Genomic DNA, 16,837 nt, shown 5'->3' on the forward strand with positions numbered 1-16,837 from the left:
TGCTTGTTTTTCTCTTTTTTTTAAAACTTATTTTTACTTGCTTTTAATGGCAGATGTGATTTTCCAAATTACCTTTGCAATTCTCAGTTTGCAAAGTTCAACGACTTCAACTCAAGTGATTTCTGCATGAGTTACTTTGGGAGGAGTGGTCAAAGTTCTTGGTCCAAAGTCAACAAACGGCCACAGTGTTTAGGATGAAAGACTATATCAGCACCTGCTCTGTGAGTATATGCTGAAAAGTGTTCATTTTCAATGTAATGTGTTGTGTATGTTTAGTCTTACCCTTTATATGCTGTCTTTCAGTACAACCAACTCTATCAAAATGTGAAACGCGTGTCAAAAGACGGGGAGTGCTACTGCAAGGAATTTATGACTGTTTTGCAGCAAAGGTAGACCACAGGCAAATATGAACTTGTGACATTAGTTCACCATTTTTGCTGCTATCTTATTGCGCTAGGGCTGAGCTGGAGCACACGTATGCTAAGGGGCTACAAAAATTGGCTGGAAAACTAATGAGGGCTTCCAAAAGCATGAGCAACAAGTAAGGGGCTTTTGTTTAAACACCACCTTTTCCAGAAAAAGTGTCATGGAGACGTGATAGATACTGACAAAAACACTCAAGCAGGTGTGACTTTTCTTGCTTTCAGCTCCATATACAGCGCCTGGTGCCACGTGTCGGATGAGATGTACTCACGAGCTGACGCCCACAGGTAGTTTTTTGCAAAAACACAAGAAAAAGGCTTCTAAATACAATATGCGTTTTGCTTGTAGGTCGCTTGGAAATGCATTTCAGCAAGAGGCCATCTTGGAAATACGTCAGGTCTTAGACGAGCAAAGCAAGAGAAAAAGGCCTGTGTGTGATCTCTTATATGGATTATTATTAGAGAAAGAAGCCTGTGTGTGATCTCTTATATGGATTATTATTAGAGAAAGAAGCCTGTGTGTGATCTCTTATATGGATTATTATTAGAGAAAGAGGCCTGTGTGTGATCTCTTATATGGATTATTATTAGAGAAAGAAGCCTGTGTGTGATCTTTTACAGTATATGGATTATTATTAGAGAAAGAAGCCTGTGTGTGATCTCTTATATGGATTATTATTAGAGAAAGAAGCCTGTGTGTGATCTTTTACAGTATATGGATTATTATTAGAGAAAGAAGCCTGTGTGTGATCTCTTATATGGATTATTATTAGAGAAAGAAGCCTGTGTGTGATCTCTTATATGGATTATTATTAGAGAAAGAGGCCTGTGTGTGATCTCTTATATGGATTATTATTAGAGAAAGAGGCCTGTGTGTGATCTCTTATATGGATTATTATTAGAGAAAGAAGCCTGTGTGTGATCTTTTACAGTATATGGATTATTATTAGAGAAAGAAGCCTGTGTGTGATCTCTTATATGGATTATTATTAGAGAAAGAAGCCTGTGTGTGATCTCTTATATGGATTATTATTAGAGAAAGAAGCCTGTGTGTGATCTCTTATATGGATTATTATTAGAGAAAGAAGCCTGTGTGTGATCTCTTATATGGATTATTATTAGAGAAAGAAGCCTGTGTGTGATCTCTTATATGGATTATTATTAGAGAAAGAAGCCTGTGTGTGATCTTTTACAGTATATGGATTATTATTAGAGAAAGAAGCCTGTGTGTGATCTCTTATATGGATTATTATTAGAGAAAGAGGCCTGTGTGTGATCTTTTACAGTATATGGATTATTATTAGAGAAAGAAGCCTGTGTGTGATCTCTTATATGGATTATTATTAGAGAAAGAGGCCTGTGTGTGATCTTTTACAGTATATGGATTATTATTAGAGAAAGAAGCCTGTGTGTGATCTTTTACAGTATATGGATTATTATTAGAGAAAGAAGCCTGTGTGTGATCTCTTATATGGATTATTATTAGAGAAAGAGGCCTGTGTGTGATCTCTTATATGGATTATTATTAGAGAAAGAAGCCTGTGTGTGATCTTTTACAGTATATGGATTATTATTAGAGAAAGAAGCCTGTGTGTGATCTCTTATATGGATTATTATTAGAGAAAGAAGCCTGTGTGTGATCTCTTATATGGATTATTATTAGAGAAAGAAGCCTGTGTGTGATCTCTTATATGGATTATTATTAGAGAAAGAAGCCTGTGTGTGATCTCTTATATGGATTATTATTAGAGAAAGAAGCCTGTGTGTGATCTCTTATATGGATTATTATTAGAGAAAGAAGCCTGTGTGTGATCTTTTATATGGATTATTATTAGAGAAAGAGGCCTGTGTGTGATCTTTTACAGTATATGGATTATTATTAGAGAAAGAAGCCTGTGTGTGATCTCTTATATGGATTATTATTAGAGAAAGAAGCCTGTGTGTGATCTTTTACAGTATATGGATTATTATTAGAGAAAGAAGCCTGTGTGTGATCTCTTATATGGATTATTATTAGAGAAAGAAGCCTGTGTGTGATCTCTTATATGGATTATTATTAGAGAAAGCGGCCTGTGTGTGATCTCTTATATGGATTATTATTAGAGAAAGAAGCCTGTGTGTGATCTCTTATATGGATTATTATTAGAGAAAGAAGCCTGTGTGTGATCTTTTACAGTATATGGATTATTATTAGAGAAAGAAGCCTGTGTGTGATCTCTTATATGGATTATTATTAGAGAAAGAGGCCTGTGTGTGATCTCTTATATGGATTATTATTAGAGAAAGAAGCCTGTGTGTGATCTCTTATATGGATTATTATTAGAGAAAGAAGCCTGTGTGTGATCTCTTATATGGATTATTATTAGAGAAAGAAGCCTGTGTGTGATCTCTTATATGGATTATTATTAGAGAAAGAAGCCTGTGTGTGATCTCTTATATGGATTATTATTAGAGAAAGAAGCCTGTGTGTGATCTCTTATATGGATTATTATTAGAGAAAGAAGCCTGTGTGTGATCTCTTATATGGATTATTATTAGAGAAAGAAGCCTGTGTGTGATCTCTTATATGGATTATTATTAGAGAAAGAAGCCTGTGTGTGATCTCTTATATGGATTATTATTAGAGAAAGAAGCCTGTGTGTGATCTCTTATATGGATTATTATTAGAGAAAGAAGCCTGTGTGTGATCTCTTATATGGATTATTATTAGAGAAAGAAGCCTGTGTGTGATCTCTTATATGGATTATTATTAGAGAAAGAAGCCTGTGTGTGATCTTTTACAGTATATGGATTATTATTAGAGAAAGAAGCCTGTGTGTGATCTCTTATATCAGGGGTGTCCAAACTTTTTCTACTGAGGGCCGCATACGGAAAAATTAAAGCCTGCGGGGGCCATTTTGATAGTTTTCATTTTCAAATCATAACAAAATGTATGGATTTTAGGTTTTTTTTTACCTTTAGGGCTCCCGGGGACCATAAAGTGTCTAAGTCATTAAAATGTTAAAAACATGTCAAATTATTATTATTATTTTTTTAATTTAACGCTTAAAGTAAATCTCTACAGTATATCAACTTCAGGTTGATGTAAAATTAAAAAACCCAAAAAGGTTTTATGCCTTTTCTGTCAAGACAACTTTGTTTTTTATAATAAAACTGAAATATGCAGTATTTCCCCCACTGCCCAAAACATTCAGAAAGCAATGTTTGATGTGACGTAATTAGAGCCTTAAAAACATCAATAATGCAAGACACCATTGATATTATTTCATTGTTATTTTTGAGTAATCACAGTGAAAAGATAAATAAAATCCCATTAAATATATTTAGGATACAAAAGGTGCCCCACTCAAAGTGATACATTTGTATCAGGTTTTTTTTTACTTTCAACACTTAAATTACGAGATCAACTTCAGATACATTATATCTGTCAATTTTACGTTTTAACTATTATTTTGTCGAAGAAAACGTTGCTGTTTTTGTATGGCAACCACACAATGTATGCAATATTTTCCACATAAAACATTTTAAAGTGAAATATTAGAAATAATTGGAGCCTTGAATAGGTCAATAATTCATTATAACATTGATGTTTTAAAAAAATTTTTTAGCAATGGCAAAAAAAGAAAAATAACGATAGACAAAAGAAAAAAAGCATCCTGCATGGCAGCTTTGTGTCAACATTGCAACTTTTTCTAGTTAGATTTCACCTCATTCCACGTTTTGTAATGTTTATTTTTTATTTTTGCAATAGCATTTCCAGAATGTGTGGCGGGCCGGTAAACAATTAGCTGCGGGCTGCAAATGGCCCCCGGGCCGCACTTTGGACACCCCTGCCTTATATGGATTATTATGCAAGGTGTGTCAGACAAGTCCCAGGACTGTCACAAAAGCCAAGGTTTCCCCTTTTGTGTACTAACCGTGGACTTGTAACGCACTTCCCTAGTTTCTCTGCCATGTCTTCATGCACAGTAGTCCTGGAAGGATTCCTCCAAGATGTAGCTTTGTCGTCACGGCCCTCTAGATGTTGTCCGCGTCTTCATAATGAGCCCACTTAAAGTGACCCTCTTGAAGTTGGGGAAAAAAGAAAAGAAAAGTCACTAGAAGCCAGGTTGGGTGACTAGAGAGGCTGCTCCAGCATGGCCATGTTCTTAGGGCAATGTCCTGCCACAACTTCCACCTCTTCTCGCACACTGAATGAAGGATTTATCTGCAGACTATCTGCTGGATCGATGGCCTTCACATCAAACATGCGATTGACATAATCAGTCCTGGTAACATTTCTGACACACCTTGTACAACTTTCTACATGTATTCCTGGTAACATTTCTGACACCTCGTACAACTCTCTACATGTATTCCTGGTAACATTTCTGACACCTTGTACAACTCTATATGTATTCCTGGTAACATTTCTGACACACCTTGTACAACTCTCTACATGTATTCCTGGTAACATTTCTGACACACCTTGTACAACTCTGTATGTATTCCTGGTAACATTTCTGACACACCTTGTACAACTCTCTACATGTATTCCTGGTAACATTTCTGACACACCTTGTACAACTCTACATGTATACCTGGTAACTTTTCTGACACACCTTGTACAACTCTCTACATGTATTCTTGGTAACATTTCTGACACCTTGTACAACTTTACATGTATTCCTGGTAACTTTTCTGGCACACCTTGTACAACTCTCTACATGTATTCCTGGTAACATTTCTGACACCTTGTGCAAATTTACATGTATTCCTGGTAACTTTTCTGGCACACCTTGTACAACTCTCTACATGTATTCCTGGTAACATTTCTGACACACCTTGTACAACTTTCTACATGTATTCCTGGTAACTTTTCTGACACAACTTGTACAACTCTCTACATGTATTCCTGGTAACATTTCTGACACACCTTGTACAACTCTACATGTATTCCTGGTAACTTTTCTGACACACCTTGTACAACTCTCTACATGTATTCCTGGTAACATTTCTGACACACCTTGTACAACTTTACGTGTATTCCTGGTAACTTTTCTGGCACACCTTGTACAACTCTCTACATGTATTCCTGGTAACTTTTCTGGCACACCTTGTAAAACTCTCTACATGTATTCCTGGTAACATTTCTGACACACCTTGTACAACTCTACATGTATTCCTGGTAACATTTCTGACACACCTTGTACAACTCTCTACATGTATTCCTGGTAACTTTTCTGACACACCTTGTACAACTCTCTACATGTATTGCTGGTAACATTTCTGACACCTTGTACAACTCTCTACATGTATTCCTGGTAACATTTCTGACACACCTTGTACAACTCTCTACATGTATTCCTGGTAACATTTCTGACACACCTTGTACAACTCTACATGTATACCTGGTAACTTATCTGACACACCTTGTACAACTCTCTACATGTATTCCTGGTAACATTTCTGACACCTTGTACAACGCTACATGTATTCCTGGTAACTTTTCTGGCACACCTTGTACAACTCTCTACATGTATTCCTGGTAACATTTCTGACACACCTTGTACAACTCTATATGTATTCCTGGTAACATTTCTGACACACCTTGTACAACTCTCTACATGTATTCCTGGTAACATTTCTGACACACCTTCTACAACTCTATATGTATTCCTGGTAACATTTCTGACACACCTTGTACAACTCTCTACATGTATTCCTGGTAACATTTCTGACACACCTTGTACAACTCTGTATGTATTCCTGGTAACATTTCTGACACACCTTGTACAACTCTCTACATGTATTCCTGGTAACATTTCTGACACACCTTGTACAACTCTACATGTATACCTGGTAACTTTTCTGACACACCTTGTACAACTCTCTACATGTATTCTTGGTAACATTTCTGACACCTTGTACAACTTTACATGTATTCCTGGTAACTTTTCTGGCACACCTTGTACAACTCTCTACATGTATTCCTGGTAACATTTCTGACACCTTGTGCAAATTTACATGTATTCCTGGTAACTTTTCTGGCACACCTTGTACAACTCTCTACATGTATTCCTGGTAACATTTCTGACACACCTTGTACAACTTTCTACATGTATTCCTGGTAACTTTTCTGACACAACTTGTACAACTCTCTACATGTATTCCTGGTAACATTTCTGACACACCTTGTACAACTCTACATGTATTCCTGGTAACTTTTCTGACACACCTTGTACAACTCTCTACATGTATTCCTGGTAACATTTCTGACACACCTTGTACAACTTTACGTGTATTCCTGGTAACTTTTCTGGCACACCTTGTACAACTCTCTACATGTATTCCTGGTAACTTTTCTGGCACACCTTGTAAAACTCTCTACATGTATTCCTGGTAACATTTCTGACACACCTTGTACAACTCTACATGTATTCCTGGTAACATTTCTGACACACCTTGTACAACTCTCTACATGTATTCCTGGTAACTTTTCTGACACACCTTGTACAACTCTCTACATGTATTGCTGGTAACATTTCTGACACCTTGTACAACTCTCTACATGTATTCCTGGTAACATTTCTGACACACCTTGTACAACTCTCTACATGTATTCCTGGTAACATTTCTGACACACCTTGTACAACTCTACATGTATACCTGGTAACTTATCTGACACACCTTGTACAACTCTCTACATGTATTCCTGGTAACATTTCTGACACCTTGTACAACGCTACATGTATTCCTGGTAACTTTTCTGGCACACCTTGTACAACTCTCTACATGTATTCCTGGTAACATTTCTGACACACCTTGTACAACTCTATATGTATTCCTGGTAACATTTCTGACACACCTTGTACAACTCTCTACATGTATTCCTGGTAACATTTCTGACACACCTTGTACAACTCTCTACATGTATTCCTGGTAACATTTCTGATACACCTTGTACAACTCTACATGTATTCCTGGTAACTTTTCTGACACACCTTGTACAACTCTACATGTATACCTGGTAACTTTTCTGACACACCTGGTACAACTCTCTACATGTATTCCTGGTAACATTTCTGACACACCTTGTACAACTCTCTACATGTATTCCTGGTAACATTTCTGACACACCTTGTACAACTCTATATGTATTCCTGGTAACATTTCTGACACACCTTAGGGCTATATAAATAAACATTGATTGATTGATTGATTGTACAACTCTACATGTATTCCTGGTAACTTTTCTGACACACCTTGTACAACTCTACATGTATACCTGGTAACTTTTCTGACACACCTGGTACAACTCTCTACATGTATTCCTGGTAACATTTCTGACACCTTGTACAACTCTACATGTATTCCTGGTAACTTTTCTGACACACCTTGTAAAACTCTCTACATGTATTCCTGGTAACATTTCTGACACACCTTGTACAACTCTACATGTATTCCTGGTAACTTTTCTGGCACACCTTGTACAACTCTCTACATGTATTCCTGGTAACATTTCTGACACACCTTGTACAACTCTCGACATGTATTCCAGCTAACATTTCTGACACACCTTGTAAAACTCTCTACATGTATTCCTGGTAACTTTTCTGGCACACCTTGTAAAACTCTCTACATGTATTCCTGGTAACATTTCTGACACACCTTGTACAACTCTACATGTATTCCTGGTAACATTTCTGACACACCTTGTACAACTCTCTACATGTATTCCTGGTAACATTTCTGACACACCTTGTACAACTCTCTACATGTATTCCTGGTAACTTTTCTGACACACCTTGTACAACTCTCTACATGTATTCCTGGTAACTTTTCTGACACACCTTGTACAACTCTCTACATGTATTCCTGGTAACAGCGACGTTGTGTTTTTTAACAGCTGGACAGCGCTATCGAAAGAACGGAAAAACTTGTCATGGCGAATTGGAGCGAGCAACTCAAGGTAAAAGTGTCTTTGGTTCTGTGGGTTGTAGAATTTTAACGTGGGAACAGAAGGCATTATTAAAATAGGAAAATTAAACCATTATAATCTTGGTGTTGTCATAAAGTAGTTAACAAGTAGCTAACATTAAATAGACACAGTTTACATCAGGCCTGGGCAATTATTTTGACTCGGGGGGCCAAATTTAGAGAAAAAAAATGTGTCTGGGGCCGGTATATCTATTTTTAGGAACACTAATACAAAACCTCACAATAAAGTCTGATTGAAAGCAAAAAACATTATGACGAACCGCCTTAAAAAACAGAATGGAATTTTTCAATGAGTGACACACCCAGAATGTACATGAAAATAAAGAATGTGGGATTTACAATATTAACTATGAAGGATAAAACACTAAATATTGACAACATATGTACGTCACACCCCCTCTCCATCCACATATTTTACAATCAAGTGAAACACAACAAAAATGCAACAAACAGTGAAATATGAACTCGAAGGGTAAAATAAACCCAGCTACAATCTAATATATGTGATATATCACTAAGCTTTAGAAATTTGTTGTAAAAATCTCCTTCCACATCTGTCCCTGACACCCACATTTCAGGCTCTGGAAACACTCTGTGGAAACACTCCCCACCCACACTGCTTGGTGCCTCGTCTGAGCTGCTGTGACTTACATTACCATAGTCACTAATTAGATGACCATAGTAACTAATTACATGACCACAGTAACTCATTAGATGACCATAGTAACTCATTAGATGACCATAGTAACTAATTAGATGACCATAGTAACTCATGAGATGACCAGAGAAAACATTAGAAAACATCACTGCACATCATAATGGCAGCTGCACTTTACATCTTAAACATCTAAAATAATGATTTGGGAATGTCCGGCGGGCCAGATTGAAAAGGTTAACGGCCCCCCGGACCTTAATTTGCCCAGGCCTAGATTACATGAATCCAAAACAAAAAGTAAAGTAACAAAAACCTTCTAGAATTTTTAAAGGAAAACTTTTTGAGAATGTTTTTGGTTTTTTTCTCAATTAAAAAAATTGGTTAATTGAAATTTTAAGGTACCAGTATATTAAAAGATTAGTACGACATGCAAAATACTGCACTATGCAACATACAGTATGGTCACCACACACATTAGACACACCTGCACAATCAAACAACAATAATAATACCATTTATTCATTATTGTGGTTGTAGTCAGTAATTATGTAAAACTGCACTGCAGCACAATAGAAGCTGTTTACGTACAGTACAGGCCAAAAGTTAGGACACATCTTCTCCTCATTCAATGTGTTTTCTTTATTTTCATGACTATTTACATTGTAGATTGTCACATCAAAACTATGAATGAACACATGTGGAGTTATGTACTTAACAAAAAAAGGTGAAATAACTGAAAACATGTTTTATATTCTAGTTTCTTCAAAATAGCCACCCTTTGCTCTGATTACTTCTTTGCACACTCTTGGCATTCTCTCCATGAGCTTCAAGAGGTAGTCACCTGAAATGGTTTTCACTTCACAGGTGTGCTTGAAGCTCATGGAGAGAATGCCAAGAGTGTGCAAAGCAGTAATCAGAGCAAAGGGTGGCTATTTTGAAGAAACTAGAATATAAAACATGTTTTCAGTTATTTCACCTTTTTTTGTTAAATACATAAATCCACATGTCGGGATTAATAAAATAATCTAATTTTTCAATAATGTTTCAAATGTTTATCAGTGTTGATCTTACTACTTGTAGTTTGAACAGTTTCTTAGACTGGATCATATTAGTATTTTGTTTGACTTCTTTACTTAATCCATTCCGTAATTTAATTCCACATGCTGATAAACTCAAGGTCTTAAGTGTGCATGCAAATATTTTATGTTGGATTTATCTCTAAGGTTATAATTCTCCTCTTTTGTTAAGAAGAATTGTTGTACATGTTTGTGTAACAGGTTATAGTTTGCTATTTACATCATTTTAAGTGCCGGATTTTGAAACTTTCTTTGGCCCCATATTTTTTTGCAGTTGTGCTACATTTTTTAAAAAGCACAGACCGAGTCACCAGAACTTTCCACCAGATTCTTTGTTTTGACTGCGCAGCCATATGGATTGAGTTAGTTTGTTACATGCAATGTTCGGTTAGGATAACCAAGACACTATACAAAAATCAGGGCAAAAGTTTGGTGAAATGACTCAGACAAGAAGTGGAGCGTAAGAAAACAGAGGTTCCATTGACAATGTTCAATTACAAAATTAATATTTAGTTATTGACATTTGTGTTTGGTGGGGGTGAGAAAATAAATAGCGATACTTTTTCTAACCATATAAAATTTATTTTTTAATGTCTTAATGTCAATGCTTTTGTTTTTTGAATCATGTTTTGAGCCGATTGTAACTGAAGTAGGACTTACACACCTCCACTCCACAAGTTGTCGCTGTATTGCTACCTTTCTGTGTGGGGCTGGGATTAGTGGAGATCAGGGCAGTACAACAAGTTGGCAGTTATGAATTAAAGGGCTTTTTTTCATTTAAGTGGGGAAAAACCTGATCCACTTTCTGTAGGGTTGCAAAATGGAAATTAATTATTTAAACTGCATTGTTTTTTGACTCAGTTTTTCCAATGAATTCTCTCTGTGTAGGTGAATTCCTGCAAAGTAGTGACGCTATTTATTTCATGATTATTATAAATATTATATGCATACACACTTAACCTATCTTAAAACACTCAATAAACTGTAAAAGCTACGTAAAATGAAAACTTAAAGGGGAACTGCACTTTTTTAAAGAATGTTGCCTATAGACAAATGATGTATTTTTTTTAATGAATTCTAACTCGTAAATAAAAGTCTGCTTACAATGGAGCTAATGGGAGGTCCTCTAAAACCCAATAAATGATCATCCAAAAACCGCCAACAATACTTCATTTACATTTTGCGACTTGAATATTAACCAAGTATTAATGATATTAATATTATAAGTGCTAACATCGACTGACATGTTGACATCATCGGTTGGTGAGCTGCTTTGTCGCATCGGAGCTTGTGGAAGTTTATTCTAGATCATAAATAGTGCCTTTCACCTAGATAGTAGAAGGATGAGGACGTAATCTGGTAAATTGGCACACTTTGACAGCCAATTTAGACGTGGAAATGGCGAGAAAGGCACAAACAGACGCTTTGTTCCAGCCCCCTTTTCTTCGCGAGGATTCATCATTCTTCATCTAAAAGGGAATATAACAACATTCTATCGGTCAGCATCCTTATGACAGCAGACATTGTACAGTAAGTGATGTTTTATCATGTTTGTTGCACCTCATCAAGTCTACAGTGAGTAGTAAGAGTGATGTCGAGGGAATAAGCGAATATCGTGATGCGTATGCTTGAAATGAGCAACATACGTAAATATAACATCTTATAAATGTTAGAACATTACACATATACTTACAGCATGTATATAAAACCACAATGGAGGTGTTTGGATGGTTTTAAGGGCTTTTAATCACATGTATTTACTATTTACAATGCGTAAAAAGAAAAGTATATGTGTTCTTGTTTTACAAAAGGATTGTGAATGATAGGTAGAATAAAAAAAAAATGCAGTTTCCCTTTAAAGGAATAATCAAATCTCACTGTACTCAATGGTACTTTAAACCCCGCAAAGCACCGAGATCGGAGTAAGTGGGCCGCAAAGTGCAGAGGAAAACACTATATTACTGTCATTTAGCATACATACAGTATATACAAATTATATTTTAGGCTGTATTCTAAATTTATCAGTGAACTTTGTAGAATATTGCAATATATCGCGATGCTGTACTGTATCGTGACACAAGTATTGTGATAAGTATTGTGTTGTCAATTACTTGACATATACCCAGCCCTAGTGTTTAGTGTTGCATTAAAACAGACTAAAGGTTATGCGACACTCACTACTTTGAATAAATATACATGTTTTTACGTATTGTCTGTTTTTCTGAACCAGACAAAGAAGAAACTATTTGGATTAACAAGGGAGCACGAAGCTTTGTTTAACTTTGTGGAGAAAAATAAACCAATATGCACGGAGAAAGAAAAACAAAAGGTAAAAGAAATAAATCATTTAACACAATGCATTGAAGGTTTTTCGCTAATGGATTTTGCTTCCTATTCTTGTTTGCAGATGCTGAACAGGTTGACAAAGTCAGCGGAGCTACAGACACGAGTGGATGAGGAGTATTTTAACATCAACATGGAGGGCCATCAGATGAGACTTAAGTGGGAAAACACACTCAAAAACTGCTACCAGGTGTCCAAATCTGATACAATTTCATTTTAGTAAAAAAAAACTCATCTTTCTCTTCTTAATTCAATAACAGTTCAGTTTGGTTACGGAATTAGCAACTAACCAACTTTTACTAATGTGTTCTATTTACTCTTAGGGTATTTGTGGTGTATTCTATTTTGTCTAATTAGCTCAAATAGAGTCTCAGTATGCTATATTGTATGAACTATAATTGTAGAAGCAGACATTTTCATGTCTTAAGTCATTAAAATAATCTCAATAAAAATAAAAGCTTTACTTTTCGCATTATATCTGTTTTTACAGATCATACAGGAGCTCGAGAAACAGCGGATCGAAGTTCTTTGCAACCTTTTGACCCGATACAACTTACACATGTCCAGTTTTGGGCAGACCCTCAAACATGTAACATGATTATTGTGTTTTTCTCGTGAAATCATTGCAATTTATTTAATGAATAATCATAAAAGTAAAACTGTGACCATTCCAGGGCCAAAATCAAATTGAACTGCTGGTCCAGAGGGTGGACATGGATAAAGACATACAAACACTGGTGAAGGAGACCAGCATCACAACATCAGAAAACAAAGCCGAATTTTTGATGACTGATTATTTTGTAAGTTTTAGAAAGGTATTATTTTCATATGTTCAACCTCAGTTAACTGCAACCATTCTACTCTGCAGACATGAAGACCATTCTAGCCTTGTTGTTTTAAAGGGGAACTGCACTTTTTGGGGGAATTTTACATATTGTTCAGTCATTATGAAAGACATGGCAATGGATGTTATTTATTTGCATTATAGATATTAAATAAATGCGATCAAAAGTCTGTTTACAATGGAGCCTATGGGAGCCATGCAATTATGCCTACAAAGCCCTTAAAAAAACCTCAAAACATCTCCATTGAGGTTTTATATACATGATGTACGTATATATGGTATGTAGTAAGGGGTACATTTATTATTTACGTATTTTGATCATTTTAAGCACACGTGGCACATTCATTTCAAAAACACATCACGATGTTTGCTTTTTGTTTTTCCTTCATCACCTATTATTACTCACTGCAGACATCACTTACTGTGCAAGGTCTGCTGTCATTAGGATGCCAACTGATGAGATGTTCATACAGTATATTCTCATTTAGGTGACGAATGACTCATAATTCTCACGAAGAAAAGGGGCTTATAATAACAATATAACTAATAATTGGTTAATATTCAAATCACGAAATGTAATGGCATATTGTTGGCACTTTTTGAATGGTTATGTATTGGATTTTTTATGGGCGAAATAGTGGAGCTCCCATAGGCTCCGCTGTAAGCGGACTTTCATTTACATTTAGAATGCATATTAAAAAGAAAATCCATCTGTCGTCTCGTTTTTCATAATTGTGAATGACTCCAGTAAAAAGTGCAGTTTCCCTTTAAGGCATATATATACGTTTGCAGATGTATTTAAAAATAAGCTTTTTTTTTTATACATTGTGTTTGATCAACACAATGTATCGAATATTATGTCTTTAAAATAGCATAATTTTGAAATATAAGTGGAACAGCAGGTTTATTCATCTGGTTGTGTGTAGAGACTGCAATATCATCTTTGCAATGGCAGAATTTTTGCCTTGGATTTTATATTGTGTTGGTTTACTGACTGTATATGTGTGGCATGTTTTCAATGTACAGTATACATACATATACCATACTATCAATATACATTGAAAGAAGGTGTTGCACTTTCTGATTTGATGAGGTTACTACTTGTGTTGCATGCATCAGGAGGAAGACAGAAAATCACTGATGGGCAAAGAACGAAGAAGGGAAGCCATTAAAGTAAAACTCTATCGTTTGGAGGGAAATATATCCAAAGCAAAAAAAGACTGTGAAGGCAAGCCTCTTCAAATATTGAAATGTATCTGAATGACTGAAAACATGCCATAATGCCAAAATGTCCCGGAATCTCCCTCCTGTTACAGGGATTGAAAAGCTGATGAAAAGCTATGTTGAAAACCCTTCTTTTTCAAACCAACGGAACATTGAGGAGACGGAGCAACAGCTTGACGAGGTGTGGAGTCTTTGGACTTGGAGCATTGTGAATGAGCTCTTCTAAAGTGGTGTCATTCTGTCTTCTGCAGAACAGTTTAAAGCTGAATCTACTGGAGGCAACTCACTATAAACTCTCTTTAACGCTGTGTGAACTAGAAGGGAAACCCAAGTCCTTCCACCGATTTAGTGACAGCATTGTCAAGTGGAAAGATAAGGTACATTTGAGTTGCAGCGTATATTTATTGAATTAGATGGCCTGATGTTCGGATGTATACAGTACTTTTATTGGCTTAGCTTCTTTGATTCAAAACATGTCGGTTAGTATGTATATTGTTTACTTGGATTAGTCTTCATATAACTAAGAATGATTACTGTAAACTGGGCATTGCCCTTTTTTTTGGCAGATATTTACGTGTGTCTTGACAAAGTACTTTCAGTGGAGAATTTGTGTTTTACATTTGTCACGACCGCAACTAACAGCCTGGTTTGACAACGCCTCGTCTCCCATTTACAAACTATGGAAGATGTCGTCATCGTACTTGAGTAAGAGTCCATAATGAAACAGTTACTGAACGCTCACTTGATATTGGAGTGTAAACTTCTGGAAACGTCTGTGTTTAACTCAAGACTCAACAAAAAAAAATGTGGGCGTTTTCCAAGGCAACTACATGACTTGTATGACAATTTTGTGTTTATTAGTAGCAATTACACCAAAAGATATAAAGGTTCAACTGAATTAAAATATTCGATATGGTTGCACCAGTAAAACCATCAAAACTTGCTTGATAGATGTAGTGGCTGGGTGCAGGATTTTAGAAAAGATCTATGCTTGGAGCTGAGGGAAGTAGAGTTTAGGGTAGAAATTCAATTTGCATTAAATCTGTTTTTGACCTAGATGAATCTGCAAGATGTACATAGTTTACCAAATGAATGCAGATGCATACAATTACATCCCATATTTACAGTTTCTCGTTATTTGTTTGTACGCAATCTCTAACACGACTGTGAATAAACAAATAATTAAGTAAATAATGTCAGTCGGTTAAAATAGTAATACTACTACAGCAAGCTAAATTGTCCATATATTTCATGAATCCGTAACCTATTGCACAGTAATAATTTTTTGTCGCCATGTCAGGACTGTGAGCACAGTGTGGTGCAGCTGACTCGGCCAGTCAAACTAAGGAAGACTTCCTTCAGAACAAGACACTCACTGAGGGCGTCCATCATATACAAAGGACCTGTTCAAACCACCACATGCCCGCCGAGAGAGCCTTCGCCCAGTAGCCAGGTCTTCTGTACAGTCTCGCAAGAAAAAGAGGACATCGTTGGAACCCCAACACAAGTGCATGAGGATAAAGACCACAGTAGGATGTTTACATAATTGTTTTTTAATTACGTGATTACACTTTTAAAATATACCAACAATTTACAGGTCAAATCACACCAGACATTTGCAGTGTTGGACAATGCAAGGCTTTATATAGCTTCACACCAAACCACGACGATGAATTAACTCTGAAAGAAGGTATGATGAAAATAAAAGAATCAACAACTAGAAGAGAGACGAGCTAAACTAAACATAGTTGTGTTTCACAGGGGATCTACTTGACATATACACAAAAGAAGAACATGGCTGGTGGTTTGGTGCACTTAATGGCCAGACAGGTCATTTTCCATCCACCTATGTTGAGGAGCTGCCTGCACTCAGCTGTGTCAAATCATCAGAAGCCTGACTCACATCTGCAAGTTTCCAGTGGAACTAAATTTCTATCAATTAGTACATTTCCTACTAAAATCACACATCTGTACAAAACTGTATCCAACCCTTTTTTGCTGTGTTGATTAATAATTATGTAAAATCAGCTATTCAGTGTCTTAATGAGTACATGTTTATAATATGGTCCATGATAGCATTGTGAATATATATTTATTATATATTTATATATATTATATATATATGTATATATATATATATATATATATATATATATATATATATATATATATATGTATATATATATATGTATGTATATATATATATAATGTATATATATATATATATATTATTATATATTTATTTATTAGTAGCGTTAATCTTTTTATTCCACTTGTTTGACAATACACAAGG

General features: G+C 35.8%; 1 protein-coding gene across 1 annotated transcript; it reads left to right on the top strand.

The window, feature by feature from the left end:
• Positions 1-179: 179 nt before the first annotated feature.
• Positions 180-16,467, top strand: nostrin (nitric oxide synthase trafficking). Its single transcript, XM_062069844.1, has 16 exons — positions 180-221; positions 304-389; positions 458-541; positions 648-710; positions 772-853; positions 8,311-8,373; positions 12,364-12,462; positions 12,541-12,666; positions 12,967-13,065; positions 13,151-13,276; positions 14,440-14,548; positions 14,637-14,725; positions 14,796-14,921; positions 15,845-16,073; positions 16,142-16,234; positions 16,306-16,467. The coding sequence occupies exons 1-16, from the start codon at positions 195-197 to the stop codon at positions 16,440-16,442; spliced, it is 1,638 nt and encodes a 545-aa protein (XP_061925828.1). The 5' UTR covers positions 180-194; the 3' UTR covers positions 16,443-16,467.
• Positions 16,468-16,837: the final 370 nt, after the last annotated feature.

The sequence above is a fragment of the Entelurus aequoreus genome, linkage group LG14 (assembly GCF_033978785.1).
Source record: "Entelurus aequoreus isolate RoL-2023_Sb linkage group LG14, RoL_Eaeq_v1.1, whole genome shotgun sequence".
Taxonomy (NCBI): Eukaryota; Metazoa; Chordata; class Actinopteri; order Syngnathiformes; family Syngnathidae; genus Entelurus; species Entelurus aequoreus.

Excerpts from the sequence above, each read along its gene's own strand:
- nostrin (XM_062069844.1), top strand. The coding sequence starts at position 195 with ATGAAAGACTATATCAGCACCTGCTCT. Across the intron at positions 711-771 it reads TCACGAGCTGACGCCCACAG|GTCGCTTGGAAATGCATTTC; the intron begins GTAGTTTTTTGC and ends TTTTGCTTGTAG. Across the intron at positions 12,667-12,966 it reads CACTCAAAAACTGCTACCAG|ATCATACAGGAGCTCGAGAA; the intron begins GTGTCCAAATCT and ends CTGTTTTTACAG.